Here is a 22467-nt window from a genome sequence, read left to right on the forward strand (position 1 = left end):
ACAATTTAAGGGAGAAAGGATTTATTTTGGCGCACAGTTTCAGTTTCAGAGGGTTCAGTGCAGAGTCCTTCGTTCTGTTGTTTCTGGATATATGACGATGCAGAATCTCGCGGTGGTGGGAACATGAGGCAGAGGCTACTCACCTCATGGGGGACAGGAAACAGAGAGGGAGAAGAAACTGAGTGGCCTGAGATAATTTACAGTCTCCAGAGACACACTCCCAGTCACCCTCTTGCTTCAGGTAGGCCTCACCTCCTAAAGGTTCTACCACCTCCCAGAATAGGGCCACCAAACACTGTTTTGGGTGCTTGGGGACCAAGCCCTCAACACACAAGCCTATGCAACATGTTGTATACAAATCATAACATCAGGTATAGAGTCTCGTTACTACTGAGTAAAAACTGTTACTGAAAGAAAGGTTCTGTCATACAGGACTATCACTTGTGCTCAGGCACCAGCACTGTGAACTTCTCATTTCAGATCTGCAGTAGCCGAGGGACCTGATTGAGACATCAAACCTCCTTTGGGATTTATTTTCATCCTCTAATATTAGAAAGTTGGACAACGTCATCTCGAGCTCGAATGGCCTGTGGCCCTTTGTGAGTTCACTTATGAAGAACAGAGGAAATAGGTACAAAAGGAAACACTTCTAGAAAGGGAAATTTTAAATATCATGTGGAAGAACTTAGTTTTTGTGTTTTTTTCGAGAGTCAGAGGAGTTGATATTTAAGAAAAATAATCCAAAACTCCATTTCATAACAGCAAACTTAATTAAGATGTCACGTAAAGCCTTTCTTGTTGTTTGTCAATGGAATGTATATGTGAAGAAAATACAGTAATAGCTATTGCTTAGCTTTTATTTCCATTTCAATAAAAATAGTCCTGGGATTTCAATGTGAAACTGACAGAAACTACTTACTCAGACCTATATTTGAGGCAGTGACTTCTTGAGCATCCTGCTTGCCACTGAGAGGTTGTTTGTCATTGACTTACTTCTGTCATGTGAGCTTTGGAAACCATCTTAAACCTCTCTCACTCTGTCTCTGCATTGTCCTTCATTAAGCATTTATGCTGCCTTACTCAGACCAATATTTTCCTTCTTAACTGTTCCCTCTGCTTACTCTCAGCCTCCTATAATACTGCTGATCACTCTGTAAAAAGTAAATGTGAGTCTAAGATGCGTGATCATAGCCTACAGTCCCCCTTTACCTGTAGCAGCTGTGAAGACCTCTGTTCCTTGTGTAACCCTTACCCTGCCACAGGGCCCCAGAGTACATCCTGCATCCTGCTGTCTGTCCTGTGCAGAATGCCAAGTAATAGTTCACACCTCATGGATTGTTAGAAGGATTAGCAAGTTATTGTGAATCCATTGCTTAGAATATAACAATATTCAATGTGGATTATAAACAAAATCCTAAGATTGTTCATTGTGTGTACTCTTCATACAAGTTAAAATCTTCAGTTTGTTCACATCTTATGAAATGTCTTGTGTTAAATGTGCACCAGATGTGGATTGTGATTTTATTACAAAGCCATTGATCAAGATGACTTTGTTTTCCATGATTATATATTTAAGTGTAACCTTGCCTATCATAAAATATTCTGACTCAGCCCCTTTGTTGTCTGTCTTCTAGAGTGCAGACTTCCTGGGTCATGAATTTTCCAGTTCAGGTGAATAAAAATGACTTTACTATAGGGTTGTCCTTGAATCTGCAATAATTGCTTGCAAAGTCATTTGTTCGTTGGTTTTCTTATTGACAACCCATTCTCTTTGACATTCTTCTACTGAATCATGTGAATTTGTTGAGAACTTCTAGAGCATTTGGGTTCTTAGACTATTAACTGAAAATCATTTTATCCCTCATATAATTACATTTTAGCACCACACCCTATTACATTGCACCATACACACTCTTCTCTATTTGGAATTCTGGTCCTCTTTACTGTGTCTGGAAAAATCTTGTGCACATCTTATCTCCTCCGTGGGAGGCTTTCTTGACTCTTGCTCCTCCCTCCCTTTTGTACCCTTCATACCTTCCTATCCCTCCCCAACACACACACACCACAATACAGACACTACACAGACCGTGTGTGCTCACCAGTGTTTGCAAAGCACATCACTTACAACCCTGGTACTTAATGCACAGCTTGTGTCCAGCTCGCAAGATTATGAAGTCCCTGGGAATGCGTCTTTCTGTGACTTACCCTCAAGTCTAGGACTAAGCAGGATATAATCTTAGCCCTCAGCCGTGGACTCAGAGCTTCATAAACAGTGAGGTTAGGATAGGAGGGTGAGATTCTCTTCTGAGCCTCTTTATTCCTATTTTCTACCACTGCAGGCAGTGATCTTCCACTTAATGGGTGGTATTCGGTGGTCATGGTGGAGGAGATGGTATTCATACTTAAAAAAAGTAGTTTGTGGAGTTGGAGTAGTGGCTCAGCTGTAAGAGCACCTGCCTAGCAAGTGTGAAGCCCTGAGTTCAAACCCCAGTGCTGCCAAAAAAAAAAAAAAAATAGAAGATGGTTTATGTACTTTGAAGAGGTATGTTTCAGAATCATTTTGCCTTTTGTTTTAGCCATAACATTTTATTTATTTTGAAATTTCAAATGGCATTAAAAGGAACAGCAAGAGATTTTTGCCAAAAAGGAAAATGTAGCTGGCAGAGTGGCTCAATTGGTAGAGCACCTGCCTAGTAAGCATCAGGTCCTGAGTTCAAACCCCAGTGCTGTCAAAAAAGGAAAATACTGATTTTATTTTTTAAAATCTATTCCTGTGGGCAGAGTCTATGATTGTTGCTTATTTCTTTTGAGGCACGTTTTTTTCATATAGCCAAGAGCCATATAAGTAGGTTCAGAATGAGTGTGGGAAGAGCAAGTGGCAGAGATTTTCACAAGGATGTGATGTTTTTTTTATGTACAGTGTTACTGCAGTATTACCTATTTTGTAATTTTCTCAATAAAATTTAACAGATGTTAAAGACTTATGTTAAATCTTTTATGTAGACATATAGCCTGACAAATCAAGCAGTGAGTTTGAACCTAGAAAGCTGAGTGACAGAGTGGCATTAGTTTTCTTTTTTTCTTTTTTTTTTTTTTTTTTTTTTTTTTGATGGTATTAAAGTTTGAACTCAGGATCTCACACTTGCTAGTGAGGCACTCTGCCACTTGAGCCATTCTGCCAGCCCTTTTTATGTGTTGGATATTTTCGAGATAAGGTCTCACCAACTATTTCCCTGGGGTTGGCTTCGAACCTCAAGCCTCTTGATCTCTGCCTCCTGAGTAGCTAGGATTATAGGCATGAGCCACTGGCACCTGGCTGTCAGTTTTCTATAGATTACTGGTAGTGTTGCTGCTGCCTACCTGTGAGAATGGAGGTGAAGAAGCACCAAGGCCGTGTGCATAGGCAGGCCCCCACCAGCACCTGGAGAAGCATCTGAAATCTTGTACAACAAGGTCTCCTGGAAACAGGCTGGTAAACACCACTTCTTTCCTTTTTTTACAGTTTTAAAAATTGAAATATCTGTAGATTGCAGCTACTTGTTCGTCTTCGTCTTCAGTGTGATCTGTCCTGTTACCAGCTCTGGTAGCCTAGTTACAATGCCAGTGCAGCATGAGAGAATTGCTTCTTACCTGTCGGCTTCATGCGACCTTTTTGACGTGGGAAAGAAAGACCATTAGACTTGGGTTGCTATTGTTCATGTGTAAGTTCATGAGGAAGGCAACCACATTTTCTCCTTCCTGGTGCCTTGTGCCCTTTTGTGGACAGACCAGTCTTCTGGGAACATCAGGTCCTCGAGGTTTCTGCTGTCAGTGCTCCACCAGCTGGCAAGGAAAGACTTTTCAGAGACAGGAGAGTCATCAACATTGATCACTACTCAGTCTGAAGCATTTCATGTAAATCAGGAACACAGAAGCAAAACCAGATACTACACTGACAACAATCTGGGGGACTGATTGCCTAGTGTGGAGGGAAGATTTTACAACCTGGTTTGTGGCACATGACTTAGTAGGCTAACATTGTGCTTTTGTTGTTGTTCGTGATGACGCTGAATTGTTGAAAAAAGCCATTAGAGTCCACATGTTCAGATTAAGAAATCTGCCACATAATATATCTGATATATTCTTGTCAAAAGTTAATAAAAGTCATGCTTTTTTTTAAAGATGTATTATGCGTTTGCTAGTATTGCCATAACAAAGTACTACAATTTTGATGATTTAAACAACAGATATTTATGCTCTCAGTTTCGGAGGCTGGAGGTCTGGCATCAGCAGGCTTAGTTTCTCCTGAAGCCTTTCTACTAGGCCTGTAGGTGGCCACCATCTCCTTGTGCCTTCCCATGGTCTTTCCTCCATGTGTCTGTCCTATTCTCTTAGAAGGAGAGCCAGTCCTACTGGATTAGGGTCCATCCTAATAACCTCGTTGTAACCAAAACCACCTCTTTAAAGATTCTATCTCCTGGTAGTTATAACTTTAGCATGTGAATTTGGTTGGGGGCACAATTCAGCCTGTAATAATGTGAATTTTAAGGGGTACATGTGAATAAGGCAGCTTAGTGACTAAAGATACACGGAGTGTTGTGGTGAGACCTTATATACCATACCACATTTGCATGTCAGATACGGAAAGTCACTGATGTTAGAGTAGCTAAGGATGACAGCCCGGGTGTGTCTACTTAAAGCCACCAAAAGACTCCACCCTCCTCCTCAACAGTGCTAACTGTAATGCACAAAAATGTATAATGCTACAAAAAGAATAGAAAGGATATGACAGGAACACAAGAAAGAGGGAGAAGATTTTAAAAAAATTAGTAACTAATTCTGGAGTTAATCAGAAAAGTACAGCAACTTTCAGTGCACATGAAACTGTTAAAGTTAGTAATCTGTTTACATATTTATAGCATAACAGTATTTTAATTGTATATATTCTATTCTTTTCATCAGTGAAGCATTCTGGTAAACAAGAAATAGTAGAATAAAGTTAGAGGTGCAAAGTTTTGACTGAAAGGTTTCCTATAATATCTTTAAAGTTTGAGGAAGTACCCAGGAAGACACATTAGTTTGATCACAGCTATGGCCAAGGGTAATTGACTTCTGTAGCTAGTGAACCAAAGACTCTGGCAGAAGTACAAACTGGCACTTTGAAAAAAAGACCATCATTAAAGTGTGGCTCATAGGCACACATTAAATGTTATTCCCTAAGCTAAGTAACTAGAAATTAATTTACCATAAAGTTTAAAATTTCCTGAGGGTTTGAATTTTATCTACAATTATTTAAAGAATATTTCACTTTTTTTTTTCCTTTTAAAACGCAGCTCATGTTTTTTGGGATCTTCCTGTGCCTGGACGCATTTCTGTATGTGTTTACCCTGCTCCCGTTAAGAGTTTTCCTGGCACTGTTCAGGCTTCTCACTCTGCCTTGCTATGGCTTAAGGTAAGTTCAAGATCATTAATTGCTCTTGATGTCTACTTGTACAGTTTTTTAGACAATTCATACAGTTTTATTCACACTCTGGCCCTTAATGTATAAGTTAATTCTTTTTATCTTTTCAGTGGGCATTATATAATATTTTTATGTAAATGTTATACATTTTATATGCACTTTTTTCCAGAATGGTTGTGAACCAAAACTTTGCTTCAGTCAGTACACTTGCATTGATGTAGAAGGCTGTGTGGCAGAGTAGAAAGGGCCCAGGACTGAGACTCAAAGATGACCGTGTTTCTAATTCCCCTGTAACTTTCTTTTCCTAAAGTGCTGGGCTTCCAGTATCATCTGTGAAAGACCTGGATTCTAGGCTAGGGAGTCAGTAGCATCAGAATCTTCTAAAGAGTTCTTACAGTAGGCTTCCTCCTCCCATTCTTTTAAGAATCACTGTGTTAGTGGCCTGTGGAGCCCGAGTAAGAGACTACAGGTGTGACTTCTTTTGATTGTGACAGCGGGAAACCCTTTAAGGGCTATTGTCCTAATGAGAAAGGCTCAGACAGCCTGACCCAGTATCGACCAGCTAGTGAGCTGTGCCAATCACCTGGCCTCTCTAAGCCTGTTTCCCGTGAGTAAATAGTGGGTATTAAGAGCTCAACATCTTTACCACAAAGATTGTGTCCAGTTCATAGTGGACCAGAACAAATACCAGTTTCTTCCTCTTTCTTCTTTACTAAAATATTAAGGTGAAAATGTTAAGCTATGTGAAACTTCCTGTTTACTGGTCTTAAAGTTTGGAAGGAAGTTTGGATGTTACAGTTTTCTTATACAGTTATGTCAACATGCCTCCTCTCTGTGTAACATCGCTAATTAGTTTTCATTGTAGTTGTCTGAGTTACATTTCTGATGTGTCACTTTTCTAAATACATTTCATACTGAAAAAGTTTTAAAGTGCTAAACAGACAATAATTTGTTAAACTTCCCTTAGCTGTAGTGACTATTCCATGGGATATAAAATAATCTAGAGATGGATATTGAGTTACAAAATACTGGTCTACAGACAGAATTATATGTTTTATTTAAAAGACTGAAATCATAGAATAGTCTGTTTTAAAGTACAACATGAGCATATGCTTAATATTTCGTATACATATAGTCCCTGTAAAAACAAGCCCTAATCCATTTGAATAAGGAAGAAACCCTTCCGATGTAAATAGGAACAATTCAGTGGTTGTGATGACCATGTTGTGAAAAGAATAAAGATTAATCTTTGCAAGATTGCAGGGAATAAAACAGTTATAGGAACTCAGCTTGTATTGTTACATATGATATTTTACATTCTGCAATGTTTCTCAGCTTTCAGAATGACACTAATTATGTTACATATTTTATTAATCACAAGTTAATCAAATATGAATTATTTGGAGGAATTTATTCACCCAGGTTTAAGGTATTTCAGGTATATCCTTTGTAACTTGAGAATTTTTGAGAAGGCCTTGTTCTTATTAGTTAATGTTTTTAAAGATATTTGTAGCATGGCACTGTAATACTGACAAAGCCTCACCTCATTATGCTGTTTTCTTTATTGCTATTGGGAGCTCAGTAGAAATCATAGCCTTTTATTTACCTTTTCAGAAGACCAAAACAAAATCTAGTAAAACATTAGTAAATATAAATGTTCACATGTGATTGCATAAAGAGGATGGGTACAGGGAAATTTAGGTAAGTCAGGTGCACCACCTGGTATGAAATATACGGAGCTCACCTCAACCTTATGAGCTACATTACTTCTCGGTAGTTGTTGCATTGGCAATGTTAGACAAGTTGATATTCTAGTCATGTCTGTGTGAATAGCTTCAAGACGTAGCATGTTCTGTGCTGCTGGTGTGCTGAGATAAAGCATTAACAGGTCTACAACCTGCAGACTGCTCCTTCGGGAGTGGTTACTTCCTTGGGTATGATTGGCACACAGATGACATATACTGCATGACAGTGACTTGTCACTGTCTTCCAAAAGTCTCTTGGAAGGGGGGTCTTATTTGAAGACACATCTTGTTCAGATATCTAGTACTAATCTATGGCACTTAAGGTCAGTTCTATAATTCTCTGTGTCCCCTGTCACCTGGGGGAAACAGGGCTCCTGAGTACAAGAGACTTGTCAGTGTTTACTTTGAATATTAAGTGGTAATGCAGAGAATAGGAAATCTTTTTTTTGGTGGGACTAGGGTTTGATCTTGGGGCTTTGCACTTGCAAAGCAGGCACTCTACCACTTGAGCCACACCTCCAATCCATTTTGCTCTGATTATTTTGGAGATGGGTCTCATGAACTATTTGCCCAGGCTGGCTTTGAACCATGATCCTCCATATCTCAGCCTCTCAAGTAGCTAGGATTATAGGCATGAGCCACTGGGGCCCAGTTGAGAACTAGGAAATTTTAAATTCTCTATTCCCATTTGATTTCGTGTTAGTGATTGCTATCGTCTATATCCAACCTTTTTCTAATATGTTAAGTTTGTTTAGCACAGAAAAAAATGATTGCTTTTCTCTTTTAGTTGAAAGTCCTTTCCTGTCTGTTTTCAGGGTTTTATAGTTAGAAGTACACTAGAGGGCAGCCTGTTACATACTATTGAGGCTACCATTCCTGTAATTTAGATTAACTGAAAAGTTGCATTTCATTCTGTCACTAGTAGATATTTACATGGTCCATACCAAACATGAAATCCAGCAGACTTGCACACACTATGTGAGGGTAGGCCAGATTTCATAGAATACGAGCATTGGAAATGAATACGAAACACTAGAATATGAAAATACTGCTTAATGTCTTAATGCCTTTAACATGCTGTATCAAAATTAAGCAATTTGTGCTTATAGTAATATGAGTCATAATGGTTATTTTCTTTGAGTAATTAAGAAGTATTATGTCTTTTTGAGTATTATTTTTAAAGGCACAGAATTTAAAATACATGATAGTGTAAAAAGTTATATTAACAAAATTATTCTTAATATTAAGTCTAAGACTTTTCAAATATTTTAGGAATATAAAAATGCATTTTATTTTTACAAAATGATTATTTAGAAATAGCCAGATTCTACCGTCTTATAGCTTTCCTTCCTTCCTTGTAGATTATTTGATTGTCTATATCATGTTCATCTTTTTCAGCAAGCAAAAAGTGCTCTTTTCTTTAGTCTGACATTTTTCTTTAAGAGAAATTAAGAGATCAGCAAAGAAATTAATGGTATACTTTTTTCCAGCTGTTTTCTTTCTCACTTTCCTATATGTTCTTCTGAACATAAAAATTTACTATCTTCCTAATTTCTTAGTTCTCCAAAATTTTTCCAAAAAGAGAGGAAAAGTGTATCTGTCAAATTAATCAAATGCTGACATGAAAACAGTAACTATTTGCAGTCTCTAGTACTGTTTGTTTCAGTGTTGCATCAGTAATGGAGTGACAGCATTGCTGTCTCTTCATGTTTCAATGAGTGTGTTTGTCTCCTTTGCTTGCAGAGTTCTATGTGGTATAGCATTTGTGAAAAGCCTCTTAAAGCTTATAGAAACAACACACCCTCCTCCCCCCGCCCTGCACCCCCAGGATTTTCTGCTTTAGAATTCAGTCTTTGAACCTATTTCTGGATCTTTTGCAAACTTGACATGGCTTTTGGTTTTTTGGCTGGTATTAACAGCTGAGTGAACAAAGACTCTGCCTTTCACTGGTGGTGAGAACCCGAAGATTCAGTAACCTTATAAGTAAGCCCCTGCCTTTGTCACAGTTGCTCAGTCAGTGGGACATTTTGCCAACTTTTGATCCTGCTAAAGCTTTGTTCATTTTGAGATGTTGACAGAGTAATTATTCTTGAGTCCATAGTGGTATATGTTGTCTGCAAAGGATGCACTGCTTCTTTAAAAAAAAAAAATTGCATATATTCTCGGTGACCTCAAAAATACTTACTTGAATCTGCTTCTGATGAATTAACCATCTTGAAAAATCTTTGCCCCCCCCCCCTACAATATTTTGTGGTAAACTAAGAGAAAAAGATGGAAGGAGGGGAGAGAGGGAGGGAGGGAGGAAGGGAAGAAAGGAAGGAAGGAAGGATCTAGAGTCTTTAAAAGCAGATTCATTTATGTATTTCTTCCCTTTCCTAGATGGGGTAGTGTCATTTCAGAAAAAAAATTTGAGAACTATCTTAAATTGGGATAATCTTTTTAACGATAGAGGACAGAAAACAGAATTAAGTTGTGATTCTCTGTAAGAGGCATCTGTGTTTCTAGGAAGAATTATAGGATTTTGATATTGCAGAAAAGTCGATTGTATTATGCTAGTGAGGTATCAAACATCATTTTTTAAATTTACTTGTGGAACAAGTAAAACGTAGCCAATTATGTGAGTTTTTTAAATTTACATGGCATTTTTATAAACCGATCTTCCTCCTAAAATTTGTGATGTTATTTGCTTTAGAATTCTCATTCATATTTGAATTAAAAGTTGAAGAAGATTATAGAGAAAAAATGAAAATCTAGCATTAAGAGCTCATGTTATTGTTGAAAAAATCTTCACTAAAACATTTTAGGCAGTGCTCAGTGAGTTGAGTAGGTTTTTTCTTTGAACTGTTAAAGCAAATAAAATACATACAAGCAAATTTTCTGATCCCTCACTTTGCTTTTGCTCTCATTTTAAGGCTTCCTTGGCTTTTTTTGTGTGTTTTAAAAGGCAAGAGTATCTTTTTCTTTTGAGAGTTGACCCCCTAGAAAAGTTCTTATCTTCCAGAAGAACTATGAATTCCAAATTCTTGAGAGTTTCTTAACCTATTGGGTTTATTCCGTGTGCCTTTCCTCTTTCAAGATAGTTCTGCTCAAAATTAACTTCTCATATGCATTTTAAATAGGGTTTTGTCTTTCCAGGCAAAATTAAGCCTTGATTCTGGCCTAAGTGACTAATGCCACCATGAGAGCACATGTAGGTAGGGAGAGCTCTTGGTATCTTTCTCTGGGAAAACAAGTATGTCCATTATTTCCTCTTACCAGGCTGCTCTGTGTGGCTTATTGGTGGAGAGCAGGGTGTTTGTCTTATTAGAAACATCAGGTTTTGTTGTCCCATGTTTCCTCACCATGACGCTCTAAGTAGCGTAGCAACATTACAACCTTCTCTCTTTCTCTCTCTCTTGTAAATCAGACCGAAGGGAGGAGCACTTTCACTTCTTTATAGAATGGAATGTGGTGGCACAGGGACTCCTTGTGGTGAGTAAACCCTGATTTTTCCTTCTCTACTCTTGGCCAAATTGACATCAGTATGAATGAGTATCAATTACAATGCAGAAGTAACAGCACAGGCAGACACCATTTGGGGACAGAACCATACTGAAGAAAATGTGGTTCCCTGTCCTTAAATAGCATCCTTACTTGTTCTTAATGCTTTGTCCATGTGTGTCTATGAAGGATTTGACCACAGTTTCACCAGTAAAATGAACTTTAATTACACAAGGGTCTCAACTTGACAGCAAACACTTGGTTCCTGACACCATGGCGATTAGCTGAGTGTGGTCGCTCTTCTATAAGCACCTTTTAGTTTGCATTATTCCAAATACTGAACACAGTTTTATCAAACCATTACTTCTTTCCAATACAGTATCAATTATTTATAGTCCAAGGAGAGATTTTAAACATTCAATTGAAGTACTAAGTAACTACTTTTCTACTATGTGTCAGTCAAACTTAAAACTGAAAATACTTAGGTTCCCAGTTAAGAAAACCATCTTGATCTTGCTGCTTTATTCCAACTTACTTTAAAATTACAATGGAACTTCTCTTTCAAAACTGTGAGCCATATTGAATATTTTACGTTTTTTTTAATTTCAGTTGTGCTGTATTTCTTCACTCTTCCAATTATACCACAAAAATTTTCATATGCTAATAGAATTAGAGAGAAATCCAGTCTATCTATTTTCTAATGAAATAACTCAATTCTGAGCCCCTGGCATGTTCGACATCTATTTGAAACTAATTATGCAGATATTTCTGTTGTTTCCTCTTCCTTCCTGATCCTTCCATGTGGTACCACTTGTACTTTAATAGTTGACTACTAAAGAGGGGAAGGGAAAAAGCCTACCTGTGGTCACCTTTCTTTTTATGTAATTCTGGTCCCATAAATCTATGACCCTTTAAAGCAACTGGAGATGCTTCAAATAGCATATTGTAGGACATGTAAAACTCGTTTTTGAAAATGTAGTGGAAGTATCTGTAGAAGTAAAAGGTAAATTTTAGGCATATAGAGAGTTTGATTTCTATAAGGATGGCGTAACTTGAAAAATTTTAAAAATTCTATTGAATATCTTTAAAAATTTTTTTTAATGCTATTGAGTACCCTATCCAATGTTACTTGTCCTGCCAACCCACTAATATGAACTCAATTAAATGAATGAACTTTTCACTTTGCTCAACTTGTTGCACTTGAGATTCCAGTATTTGCAAAAGGAATTGCCAGGAACTACCATCTAACAGCCATTTATAACAAAGAACTTCAGCCTAAATAATTACTGAAGAGCCAACTCCAGGTTGATTGGCAGGGCTATAGATAAGCTTCTTAGGGAATTTGAAATGCTTATCAAATAGTCATCTAAAAATACCCTGGCAGAGAAGGAACAAATACTGTGTGACTGGTTCAAGTTGTTTTAGCTAGGTAAACTTACTTGTGAGGTTAGGGCTTCTCTTAGAGAGGCTCTGATGTGTACAGGTGTCCTATAAGATGCCACCTGAGAAACAGTTGTGTAGTTTTGCAGCTTCCCTTTTTCTTTAACAAGGTCATGTGAAAACAAGACCCTTGTTTCCCAAGGATTTTACTTCATTCTTCATTTGAATAGTATTCTTTAATTTTGAAAATCACAGTCATCTCTGTAGCAGCCACTTACTATGTTGGCAGTGGAAGCTTTTGCCAGTGCAGGTAATACATATAGCAGAGGATCTAATAAGGTATATTTTGTCTGTTTTTTTTTTATGTATTCTTAGAAATGAATAAAATGAGAGGTGTAGTTATTTTTGAAACAATAGTTTTTCCAAATGATAAATTATATCATGTTAAATTTCTTGAAAGATGAAAGGCACTAGGATAATTCCTTTAAGTTTGGAGGTTGATTGTGAGAGTCTTGAAGGTGGTGGTTAGTGAAGAGCATGCCGCTAGTCACACAGCTGAGGTTCTGTCCCTCTTTCGTAGAATGTTATTCGGTGTGCAGCTTGCAGGCATGTGCTCAGCTGTCCCCAGTCTCATCTGCTAAGTTTGGAAGATACCTTCCCTATAGGATCATTGTGGTCACTAAGGTGAATACATGTGGCACACTTAGGACATTAGTGCCTGCCACATAGTCACTGAATTGTAGCACAGAGCCTTTCTGCAGTTGGTCTTTGCCTGGGCAACCTGGTTTAATCCTAGGTAAAATGAGGCTAAAATTGTCTACTCTTGATTTTTTCCCGTATTTAATTTGCCATCTTTATTCAAAAACTGTGATGTCACATTTTGATATATGCAATGTTTCATAGACCTAATTTCTGTCAGTGTATTTTATTAAATGTGATTTTTCCTTAATAGGTATACTAGCACATTGTTCCTTTGGTGCAAATATGTTTATAAAGAAATGCAATTTAACATATGCCAAAAAGCCCTTTAGCTCTTAAGTAAACTTGAGAGCACGTAAGTAACTAAATAATGATCTAGTACCAAAAGCTTTATCATTAATAACACAAGGGAACTGCACCATGGAAATTTCATAGATGCATACAGCGTACTCTGAACTAGTCGTCCCCCCTTGTACTACCTCAGGCCTCTCCCCTACCCCTTTATAAACGGTGTTTGCTGTAGTTCATACTATCTTCATAATATACATGCAGTAATCTTCAGATCTCCTTATCTCCCACTTCCTGCTCCTGTCCTCCTCCTCCCTCCTCCTGCCTTATACTCCTCATAGCACCTTTGCATTTCTGTCCCATTTTCATTTTTCTTACTGCCATCTTAGACCTAGATTCCTAGTATGGGTGAAAACATGGTGCTTGGTTTTTTGAGCTTTGCATATTTCATACAAATGATGGTCTCCAGTTGCATCCATTTTCCTGCAAACAACATAATTTCCTTCTTTATGGCTGAATAATACTCCACTAAGTTTATATACTATGTTTTTTTAATCCATTGATTTGTTGTTGTATACCTGGACTGAGTCCACAGCTTGATTATTATACATAGTGCTCAGTGAACATAATTGTGCAGGTGTCTCTTGTACATTGATTTACACTCCTTCAGATGTATGCCCAAGAGTGGTACAGCTGGATTAAGATAGGTCTGTTTTTAGTTTTTTAATGAACCTCCACACTGGTTTCCATAGTGGTTGAACTAGTTTTTGTTCCCACTAACAGTGTATGAGTGATCCTTTTTCCTCACATCCTCACCAGCATTTGTTTGTTTTTCTTGCTGATTGCCAGTCTGACTGGGGTGAGATGGAATTTTAGTGTACTTTTTTCATAATTCTTATTTAATGTATTTATTTATCTTTTGGTGGCATTGGGGTTTGTACTCAGGACCTTGTACTTGGTAGGCATGCACTCTACCCCTTGAGTTATACCTCCAACCTTAGTGTACTTTTGATTTGCATTGCCTTTTTGGCTAAGGATGTCAAAGATTTCTTTGCGTATTTGTTAGCCATTTATATTTCTTCTTCTGAAAACTGTTCAATTCATCAATTTAGTAATTGGATTATTTCTTCTTTTGCTGTTTAGTTTTTTGAGCTCTTAGTATACCCTAGATACTAATCCTTTATCTGTTGAATAGCTGGTGAAGATTTTCTCCCATTCTCTGGGTTCTTTCTTGATTCTGGTAACTGTTTCTTTTGATGTGCAGAAACTTTTTAATTTTATGCAATGCCTTTTGTCAATTCTTGCTCTTATTTCCTGGGCAATTATAGTCCTGTCAGAAAATACTTACTTTGTCAGAGTTTTCCCTGTTTTTTTCCTGTAGTAATTTCGAAATTTTAGGTCTTATGTTAAAATCTTTGAACCATTTTGAATTGATTTTTGTACAGGATGAGAGAAGCATATAGTTTCTGTTTTTTGCCTGTAGATAACCAATTTTCTCAGCTCCATTTGTTGAAAGGGCTGTCTTTTCTCCAGTGTGTATTTCTGGCTCCTTTGTCAAAAAGGATCTATCAGATGGATAGAGCTGTGTGTATTTATTTCTGGGTTTTCTGTTCTGTTCCATTTGTCTTCGTGTCTGTTTTTGTGCCAGTGCCATGCTGTTTTTGTTAGTCTGGCTCTGTAGTATAATGTGAAGTCTCATATTGTGATACCTCCATTGTTGCTCTTTTCATTCAGGATTACTTTTGCAATTTGGGATCTTTTATGAATTGCAGGATTAATTTTTCTATTTCTGTGAAAAATGACATTGAAATTTTGATGGGCATTGCATTCAATCTGTACATTGCTTTTGGTTGTATTGCTATTTTCACACTAGTAATTCTCCCGACTCATAAACATGGGAGATCTTTCCATTTTGTGTGTTCTTCAATTTCTTTCTTCAAGGTATTATAGTTTTTCATTGTAGAGGTCTTTCACCTCCTTGGTTAAGTTTATACTTTGGCATTTTGTCTTTTTGGATTTGTTTTTGTTTTTTTGTGTTGTTTTGGTTTTTGTTGTTTTTTATTTTTGTTTTTTGAGCTACTGTGAATGGAGCTGTTTTCTATTTTTTGGTGGGACTCATTACTTCACATTTGCAGAGTTGGTGCTCTTCCGTTTGAGCCACATCTCCATTTTCCTGTTTCTTCCTCAGCTTGTTCATGATTGGTATATAGAAAAACTATTGCTTTTGAATCTGTTTTCTGCTGTGCTTCTAAAAGTGCTCATCAGATCTAGGAGTTTTTTGGTGGAATCTTGGGTTCTTTTAAGTATAGGATTGTGTCATCTCCAAATAGGAATAATCGTACTTCTTCCATCCTCATCTGAATCTCTTCTTTCTCTTGCCTTATATTGCTCTGACTAGGAATTTCAGTACTATATCGAATAAGGATGAGGAGCATGGACAGCCTTATCTCATTCTGATTTTAGAGGAAGGGATTTCAGTTTTTCCCTGCTTAGTTTGATGTTGGCTGTAGGTTTGTCATGTGGAGCTTTTATAATGTTGACATATATTCCTTCTACTCCTAGTTTCTTCAGAGTTTTTATCATAAAAGGAGGTTGAATTTTGTCAAAGGCTTTTTCTGCATCAGTTGAGGTGATCAAGTGATTATTGTGCTTTGTTTCTGCTTATATGCTGTATTACATTTATTGATTTGTTTATATTGAACCATCCTTGCATGTCTGCGATGAAACCAACTTGATCATGGTGTATGATCTTTTTGATGTATTCAGTTTGCACCATTTTATTGAGATTTTTTGCATCTGTATTCGTTAAAGAGACTTGTCTATAATTCCTTTTTTTGTTTTGTCCTTTGCTGATTTTGGAATGAGTGTGATACTGGCTTCATAGAGTGAATTTGATACCGTTTCTATTTCATGGAATACATTGAGGAATATTGGTTCTGGGCTTTTCTTTGCTGGGAGATTCTTTATTACAGCATCAATCTCATTGCTTATAGATTTGTTTAGGTGATTTTTATCCTCTCCGTTCAGTTTTGGTTAGTAAAATGCATCTAGAAATGTGTGCATTTCTTCTGCATTTTCCAGTTAATTTGACTGTTGGTTTTTAGAGTACTCCCTCATGATCCTCAATTTCATTGATATTTGTTGTGACATCTCCTTTTATCTCTAATTTTATTAATTTGAGTCTTTCCCTTTCTCCTTCTATTCAGATTGACTAATGGTTTATCATCTTCTTTCTAAAAAACCGTTTTTTTGTTTCATTGATTCTTCATATAGTTTTTTGGTCTCTATTTCATTAATTTCTGTCCTAATTTTTGTTATTTCTTTCCATCTGCTAGTTTTGGGTTTGGCCTGTTGTTTTTCTAAGAGCTTCAGAGGTGCATCATTAGGTTATCTATTTGTGATCTCTCTTTTTTTTTTTGGTACAGGCACTCAAAGCTATAGCTTCCTGTTATTGCTTTTGCTGGATTCCAAAGTTTCTGGTAGGCTGTGTGTTCATTTTCATTAGCTTCTAGGAACTTTTTGATTTCCCCCTTATCCCTTCAGTGACCCACTGGTCATTCAACAATGTGTTGTGCAGTGTCCCTGTGTATGAACATTTTCTGTGGTTTATTTTGGTGTCAACTTCTAGTTTTATCCCATTGTAGTTTGATAGGATACAGGGAGTTATTTCCACTATCTTATATTTGCTAGGACATGCTTTGTATCCTAAAACGTAGTCTACTTTGGGGAAAGTTCCATGGGCTACTGAGAAAAGTGTGTATTGTGCTGTAGTTGGATGACATACTCTGTCAATGTCTGTTAAGTTTGTGCTGTTTGTTGTGTCAATTAATTTTGAGGTTTCTTTGTTAATTTCTTTGTCTGGATGGTGTATCTATTGGTGCAAGTGTGAAGTATTAGTTTCCCACTATTATTGTGTTGAGAGCTATCTGTGCTTTTTGAGTCCAATAACGTTTTTTTAATGTAGCACTAATTTTTGACACATACATGTTAAGAATTGTTATTTCTTGGGACTGGGGATGTAGTTCAGTGAAAGAGACTTATTTGGCAAGTGCAAGGCCCTGAGTTTGATACCCAGAACCAAAAAAAAAAAAAAAAAATTTCTTCTTATCGGATTGTTCCCTTTATTAATGTGAAGTTGACCATCTTTGTCTCTTCTAATCTTGACAAGAGTCTGTGTGGGAGAGAGAGGAGTGGCATTGGAGAAATAATGATTGGGACTGGTCCACTGTGTTCTTGATGCACGTTTGCCCAGAACCCTAACTTCACTCATTTTTTTCTGCCCATTTCAAACGTGATCTGACTTAAACAAATTCTGAGCTGTCTCCCATTTAGGCTCATTGGGATGTCTTCCCAGCTACTTGTAACCCTTTCTGGATTTGCCTCTCTTCAAGATAAACAGATCAAATTCGTAGCTTCAGTATACATTGTAGAAAACAAGAAGTGTGTCTGTGACAACTGCTCACAGAACTGGTGCTGCGTCACCATTACCTGGCCCAGAAGTATTTCAGGGAACAGTTTAGAATACTTACAAATTCCAAGATAATCTTTGGAAGAGAAGAACCCCTAATGTAGATCTGAGCAGAGATTCTCAGCATAGGTAGCGAAGAGTACCAAAGAATAAGCAGATGCTCAGAGACCATGGCTGAGTAAGCAAGTAATTGTTTAGAATATTGTCAGAATTGGTAAAAATGAAGAGGCCTTGCAGCTCCTAAAGGAAATACTTGTCCTTTCCATTGAGTACACGCCACATAAAGCTGCCAAAATAGGAGACTTGAGCACCTTCTGTCTTGAGGAATCAACCTGCAACAGACACAGACACAGACAAAACAAAACATCTTTCTCATTCTTATCACAGGAATTTTATATCCAGTAAAAGAAATCCTAAATTTCTTTTCAAATGTATTGATTGCTCTGTCTTATTACAATGTTTCCTGTCACAGTTTAGGTTTAGTTTTTTCATACTGTGGCCTCAGAAGTAAGAAATGATTGTCATACTAATTGTGAACAAAAATTTTAATTCATGGCACAGAAAACTAACTTGTATAATGTAAGAACTATCCTATAAACCAGTACAGAAAAAGGAGAGAAGTTATAGGAAACATAAATAATTCTAAAATAAATTTAAAAAGAGATGCTCAGTTCCTGGGAGAAATTAAAATTGAAAATACCAGGAACAGTTTTCACTCATGGATTAGCAAAAATCCAGAAGTTGGTTGAACATTGTTTGATGCACATGGACTACAGTCTTCTGCATTGTGTTGTGTCTAGAAGTGTAAATAAATTGGCACAGCCTCTACAGAGGGCACATTAGGTGTTTCTGTCAAAATATCAATTGAATCTAACCTTGAAACACTTAATTTTACTAATTTATCCTACAAGTACACTTTCATTTATGAGACATAATGTATACATGGTGCCATAGTTCTTTGTAAGTATAAAAAAACTGCAAATCTGTCACATGGTGCCATAGTTCTTTGTAAGTATAAAAAAACTGCAAATCTGTCACGGTTTAAACCCACATAGGGGACACTATGCTGCCATAAAAATACGAGTTCCTTATGAACTAATGTGGAAAAATCTGATGTGCTGCTAAATTAAGAAGTACAAGGTAAGAAGTGTGTGTAGAATGCTAACGTTGTATGGGAAGGGCTGGTCCAGCAGGTTACAGGGCTTCAAGAGTACGTAAGAAGCTTACCATCCTCATGAAAGGCTGTTGATTTAAAGGAGTCTTTCAGCAGGTGCCTGCCCTCTGTGTTTACTTGTAAGAGACTTAGCTTCTAATCCTAACTCTGGTTTAACTTGGCAGAAAATTTCATACCATTGAGTAGTCATTTAGTGTAACTCCTCTTGTTTGAACTTTTTTTTAAAATGTCAATCTGATTTTTGTTATTACCTTTGTGTGCTAGTGTGTGTCCAGTAAAGATGCCTATTTTGAGAACACAAGTAAAACATAAACTAAAACTCATATTTTTATTACTTCTTGTATGTTTCAGGGACAGACGTGTGCTTCAGCCTGCCCAGGTCTGTGACATTTTGAAGGGTGTAATTTTGGTAGTCTGCTATTTCATGATGCATTATGTCGACTACTCCATGATGTACCACCTGATAAGGGGGCAGTCTGTCATCAAGCTCTATATCATCTACAACATGCTGGAGGTAAGGCTCTCGTTACCCTGCGTGATTAGTCTGGCCCTGCCACCGCAAACACTAGGGTGGGCCCATGCTCCCAACTTCAAGTCTTCTCATGGAGAAGGTACTTGAGATCAAGACTGTTTTCCCAGTGATTCTAGCGAAGACGCTTCTGGCCTTTAATGTGCATTCAGTCATTCAGGGATCCTGTCAAAATGCAGACTCTGATTTAGTGGGGCTGGAGAACATGTATTTCTAATGAGGGTGTGCCAGGCTACTGGTCCTGGGAGACACTTACGGGAGGTCTTTGGAGGGAGGTGTTTTTGCCAGTATGCAGGAAAGATTCCTGCTGCTTACTTGTTTGTTTCTGAGTCAGAACCCCTTAGAGATTTTTTATTGTCAAAAGCTAGGGAAATTTGTGTTGCAAATTCATTGAAAACCCAAAAATTTTAGAAATTATGAACTTAGGGACTGGAGGGTGGCTCAAGTAGTAGTATGCCTGCTTTATAAGTATGAAGCCCTGAGTTCAAACCCCAGCTCTACCCAAAAAAAAAAAAAAAACTATTATAACAAACATAAATAAAAGCATGTATTTCATAACTTTTATATATATGCATATATTTTTTGGTGGGTCTGGGGTTTGAACTCACAGTCTCACACTTATGAGGCAGGTGCACTGTTGCTTGAACCACTCCACCAGCCCTATATACAGAATCCTAATAAATATTTTAAATATAGAACACTACCCCTGGTTTTCTTAATGCACTTTGAAATTCAAGTTGCATTTTCCTGTATCTTTTTTTTTGGTCCTAGAGATCAAACTTGGAGCTTTGCCACCTGTATTCTTTTTTAGGGAAATGTATAAGTCGATCTTTTAAATTATCCATGAAATTTTTTCCCTAGTGAGTGGACAGGTGGGTTGATGAGGGGCAGTGGGTCTTTCTGCCACCTTGTGATAGACAGGGACTTCCTGTCTTTCCACAGGGACCATGGAACTCTAGTTAACCTAGTTACTTCCAAATTCAAGACCAAGCTGCCTTATAACCGCATTGCAACTTTCTGGTTTTAGGTTTATTACTTATATACTTGTTTTGCCCCATCAAGTGGGTGGGTGTGAATGAAGTTTGTCAAGCACAGCAGTCCAACTGCTTTTCCCTTCCCTATCACAGAAAGAAAAGCCTATGCCTTCTTTTTGCGGTCATACTGTTCTCCTACCTGCTAATCTCCTTTACCGCTTTCCCTGCTAGGGGACAGCAAAGCACAAGGATGGCTGACTGCCACCAAACTTAACATGTGCGTCCCCTAACTCTCAATTCCTCTCCAAGATAGTTGTTGTTACTAGAAAATAGGCCAAGGAAAAGGATCTTGAATTTCCAGTTAAAACAGTTTAAATAGTTAACTTTGTAGCCCATAACTGATGATGTGGCTTAGCACTACAGATGGGAGTCCACACTGCAGTTGTAGAGAAAAACTACCTCCCATCAAGTCCCAGCTCCTTCTCTTACTGTCTTGTTGTCCTGGTCACGGTTGCTCATTGCCAATGATCTCTAATCCTCAATTCTTCATCTGTAGGGATATGAGACGGCATATGAGAATTGAATGAGATGACTCGAAGGGCTTAGCACAATGTCAGCCATGTGCTGAGAGCTCCCATTCCCAAATGGGCAGCTATCACTCCTTCAGCAAATATTTAATCAGCACTTCCTATATGCTAAGGACTGTCTTTTTTTTTTTTTTTGAGATCAGGGTTTAAACTCAGGGCTTTGCAATTGCAAAGCAGGCACTCCACTACTCTTGAGCCACACCTCCAGTTCTCCAGTTCATTTTGCTCAGGTTATTTTGGATATAGGGTTTTGCAAACTGTTTTCCCAGGCTGGCCTTGAACCTGGATCCTCCCGATCAGTCTCAGTCTCCCAAGTAGGTAGAGTTATAGGTGGGAGCCACCGGCACCCTGCTCCAGCTACTGTCTTAGATATTGAAGATCCAGAGGCAAATGAGCCTGTTCTCATGGAATTATATTCTATAGGTGGGAGATAGCAAATAAGCAAGGAGATGTTAGGGAGTGATAGACTGATGAAAAGGGGCAGGCTAATGTAATAGAGACCATAGGGGCCATGAGAAGAAGGATGGTCTGGGAGGGGGAGGGGCTCTCCTAGAAGGTGCCATTCAACTGACTCCTGAGTGATAGGATGTCCTCCTTTTCTCTTTCTTGTGTGCCTCTCAGGTAGACTAAATTCAAAGGGATCAGTACCTAAAAATATTTGTAGGAAGTAAATCTACATATTCCTCATAATTGTAGTAACTTTCAAACGAAATATGCCTATATTATTTATAAATATTAGATATTTATAGAATAAGTCAAATATTGTATTTAAGTTTGAATCCTTGAGTTTAAAGAGTAAACAATAGGAACATGATTTTGATGTGCCTCTACTCTTTAATTTTTGCCACCATATAAAACTTTCCTTGTTACCAGCAGCTAATTGTGCAAACTCTAATTCAAATTCTACAAATATTTGAGTACTCATGGTGTGCCAGAGAATAAAGAAAAATGAGTGAATAAGTAAACAAAGTTCCCTTCTCTTCTTCACCTCACCTGCTAGAATTTTTAAGATCAAGTTTCCAGTATTGAAGTTGTATCTGAGTTTTAATAAAATATTTAAATAAACTGTTAAGAAATAGCTTTCCAATATTTCTCTTTGCAGGTTGCTGATCGTCTGTTTTCATCATTTGGACAAGACATATTAGATGCTCTCTACTGGACAGCAACAGAGCCTAAAGAAAGAAAAAGAGCCCACATTGGAGTAATACCACACTTTTTCATGGCCGTTCTCTATGTCTGTATCCTTTTAGACTTGAGGTCCCAGCAGTCATAGAGTATTGTACCTTATTTGGTTATCTGTTTCACAGATTTAAAGATGTGCATATATGTGTAAACTGAAAACTAATGTCAAATATCTTCTTTTTTATGAGAAACTGTTCATATTAGTAATTATATAAATGAGTTTAAAGAGCTTGGTGCCTGCAGGACTCTTTGTTCTTAATGTTACTGATTTCAAGGAAGGGCTCTGTAATGAGAAGGTAGTGTATTTATAGTTTATGTTTGTAGAGCTGTATGACTTCTTCATATGTTTTTCTTTAAGTCTATGAATTCTTTGGTAACATTTTGAAGATCCTGTTGTTTGTTTGTCCACATGCACATATATACACATACACACATAATATTGCTTGTATTTGTATTAGGCCAATATTCCACATGTGAGAGAAAACATGCAGCCTTTGGTTTTCTAAACCTGGCTAACTTCA

General features: G+C 37.5%; 1 protein-coding gene and 1 non-coding gene across 4 annotated transcripts in view; both read left to right on the top strand.

The window, feature by feature from the left end:
• Positions 1–22467, top strand: part of Tapt1 (transmembrane anterior posterior transformation 1) — a 65643-nt gene that overhangs the window by 18959 nt on the left and 24217 nt on the right. For all 3 annotated transcript variants that reach the window (XM_074042568.1, XM_074042569.1, XM_074042570.1), the window contains 3 exons: positions 5313–5431; positions 19026–19188; positions 21867–22002. In XM_074042568.1, the coding sequence (XP_073898669.1) occupies positions 5313–5431; positions 19026–19188; positions 21867–22002 (418 nt within the window). The remainder of the gene's footprint in view (positions 1–5312; positions 5432–19025; positions 19189–21866; positions 22003–22467) is intronic.
• Trnat-agu (transfer RNA threonine (anticodon AGU)) lies at positions 2660–2732 on the top strand. The gene has a single exon. It is a non-coding gene; the product is annotated as a tRNA-Thr (tRNA).

The sequence above is a fragment of the Castor canadensis genome, chromosome 9 (genome assembly GCF_047511655.1).
Source record: "Castor canadensis chromosome 9, mCasCan1.hap1v2, whole genome shotgun sequence".
NCBI classification, from domain to species: domain Eukaryota; kingdom Metazoa; phylum Chordata; class Mammalia; order Rodentia; family Castoridae; genus Castor; species Castor canadensis.